This window comes from Phymastichus coffea, unplaced genomic scaffold (genome assembly GCF_024137745.1).
Source record: "Phymastichus coffea isolate CEN01 unplaced genomic scaffold, Cenicafe_Pcof_1.1 PCOF00233, whole genome shotgun sequence".
In the NCBI taxonomy this organism is placed as follows: domain Eukaryota; kingdom Metazoa; phylum Arthropoda; class Insecta; order Hymenoptera; family Eulophidae; genus Phymastichus; species Phymastichus coffea.
In genome coordinates, this window is record NW_026707044.1 from 1,871 (window position 1) to 4,714 (window position 2,844).

General features: G+C 38.3%; 1 protein-coding gene across 1 annotated transcript; it reads left to right on the top strand.

Annotated features, from left to right (window-relative positions):
* Positions 1 to 1,016: 1,016 nt before the first annotated feature.
* LOC131674347 (uncharacterized) lies at positions 1,017 to 1,955 on the top strand. The gene is made up of 2 exons (XM_058952965.1): positions 1,017 to 1,401; positions 1,480 to 1,955. Exons 1-2 carry the CDS (start codon positions 1,017 to 1,019, stop codon positions 1,953 to 1,955), a joined length of 861 nt encoding a protein of 286 aa, XP_058808948.1.
* The last annotated feature ends 889 nt before the right edge of the window (positions 1,956 to 2,844 follow it).

A 2,844-nucleotide genomic window follows, 5' to 3' on the forward strand; every position in this document is an offset into this window, starting at 1 on the left:
ACGTATCGATGTGTCGAAGAAGGAATACAATTGTGACCTTCAATTTGACCTTGGACTTGACCTTACAGGTTATTTGAAGGTTAACTTTTTTTTTAAGATCTGTTTCCTTAGGGATGCTTGATTAGCGTGAGTCCCCTTGCCTCTCACGATTGGGGTGCTTTATTAACGTGAGTCCCCTTGCCTCTCACTTAAAGGTTGAAAGTTTAATGGCAATGCCATTTTAGATTTGAGAAAATCTAAATTTTGTCAGTAGATTCGAACTCAGTGACCCCCAAAACCCCCGGGTACTGATTTCCAGCCAAAAATGTGCGATTTCTATTTTCATCCGCCATCTTTAATTCGCCATCTTGGATTTAAAAAAATCTAAATTTTGGCAGTAGATTCGAACTCAGTGACCCCAAAAACTCCCGAGTAGTGATTTCCAGCCAAAAATGTGCTATTTCTATTTTCATCCGCCATCTTGAATTTGCCATCTTGGATTTGATAAAATCTAAATTTTGTCAGTAGATTCGAACTCAGCGACCCCCAAAACCCCCGAGTAAGAAATTTCAAGCCAGAATAGTCAGTTAAAAGGAATGTTTATAAAAGAACATGATTGTTGATAAAATAAACGTTTGTTTAAACCGTTTTCAAACTTATTTCAAATTTGTAAGTGGGTAAAGACAAAGATTAATGTCCAGAAGTTTGCATTACAGTATATGAGTTAGGGATTTTTGAATTTAACGACTCTTGCTATTTAAGCATTTACAAAAAAAAATAGAATTTATTTGATCTTTTTTGTTGTTCCTGGATTGTATTTCCGGCTGATAGTTTACGAACATAATAAGTTCCAGAGTTAAAAACATTCTAAAGTTTAAAACATTCTAGAGTTCTAAACATTTCTTTTTGAACAACTCGTTTTTCTTTGCAGCTCATAAGTTTTTCTTTTGGTTTTAATTCGTGTACTATTCTTATCTAATTAAAAAAAAATGGCGTATGCTAAACTTTCGGAGCGAGAACGGATAAGTTTGTTGATGATGCGTGGTTGGGAAGATCGAGTTCGATCTTACCTTGAAGTGCGCACACTGTTCAATAATAATTTCCGTAATCAAGATAGACAAACACCTATTTCAAAATCTACAGTCGAAAGGACTGTACGGCGCTTCGCAGAATTTGGGACTATTAGTGATCTTCAGAGAACTGGTCGCCCAACATCTGTTGCAACTGAGGAGAAGCAGATTGAAATTGCTCAAGCATTTATTGAAAATCCGCATCTTAGTTTACGTAGAGCTGGGCATGAGCATGACGTTTCTCATGAATGCGTACGAAAAATTCTGAAAAGCATTCATTTTCATCCTTATATTCCTTATATTCATCATTATATCCATTTGGTACAGGAGCTTAATGAAGATGATCCGGATCGTCGGCTCGAGTTTTGCGAAACGATGATGAATAGAATAGATGCAGAGCCTAATTTTTAATACAATATAGTTTTTTCAGATGAGGCTACTTTCACTTTAAATGGTGAGGTTAATAGACACAATTGCAGATATTGGTCTGACTCAAATCCTGCATGGATGTTGGAAAACCACACACAATATCCACAAAAGTTGAACGTGTGGGCTGGTATCTTTAATGGTACTCTTGTAGGCCCTTTCTTTATCGACGGTAATCTCACTGCAGCTTCATACGAACAGTTACTTAGGGATCAAATAATACAACGAATTAGAGAGATAGCAGGTTATGATTACGATGTAACTTGGTTTCAGCAGGATGGAGCAGCCGCTCATTTTGGTCAAAACGTTCGAGCATATTTGGATGCTCAGTTTCCTCGAAGATGGATTGGAAGAAGGGGTGAAATCGAGTGGCCGGCTAGATCTCCGGATCTGACACCACTCGATTACTTTCTCTGGGATTACCTTAAGAATAAAGTTTATGCCACTAAACCAAACAACATAGAGGAACTGCGCAATTGAATTCTGGAAGAGGCTGCAAGAATCGATAGAGCGATGATTCGCGATGCTGTTACTCATTTTTACAATCGTCTAGCTTTTTGTCAAGAAGTTGAAGGATTTCAGTTTGAGCATCTCCATTAAACTTTGAACCTTTAAGTAAGAGGCAAGGGGACTCACTAATCAAGCACCCCAATCGTGAGAGGCAAGGGGACTCACGTTAATAAAGCACCCCATCGTGAAAGGCAAGGGGACTCACGCTAATCAACCACCCCATCGTGAGAGGCAAGAGGACTCACGCTAATCAAGCACCCCAAAGGAAACAGATCTTACTACGTCCACGTCGTTGTTTCTGGGTAACGCAAAGAGTAAGAATAAGGACGATAGTAAGGTCATAATTTTAAAAAATGCTGTCTGAATGAAAAATTTCCCCCTCTATCGATTCCCGGTACTAAAACTAGGATATCCAATCAAAAAAACTAGTGGACCTTGAAATGACCTTAAATGTCAAGTGGAGATTGAACCGTTGTGGGTAAATGACCTTGGAGTAAACCCCAATGTCAAACTTTTTCTGCGACCTAAGTACATACCTGAGCGTAAAATTTCCCGCTCTATAGATTTTCGGTGTCAAAAATAAGGGTTCCTATTAAAAAAAAAAGTTAACCTTCAAATAACCTGTAAGGTCAAGTCCAAGGTCAAATTGAAGGTCACAATTGGATTCCTTCTTCGACACATCGATACGTAAAACTTTGGGCTCCTTTCGAATCCGCTATCAAAAACAGGGGTTTCCATTAGAAAAAATGAGGTTGACCTTCAAATGACCTTAAAAATGAGGTTCATGGTCAAATTCGAAGTCACCGTTGAGTTCCTCGTTAAGACTTACCAATGGTATGACCTTTATTTGTTTTTTTAC

Coding starts and splice junctions, on each gene's coding strand:
- LOC131674347 (XM_058952965.1), top strand. CDS start 1,017: ATGCGTGGTTGGGAAGATCGAGTTCGATCTTACCTTGAAGTGCGCACA. Junction 1,402..1,479: donor TAATGAAGATGATCCGGATC/GTCGGCTCGAGT, acceptor TAGTTTTTTCAG/ATGAGGCTACTTTCACTTTA.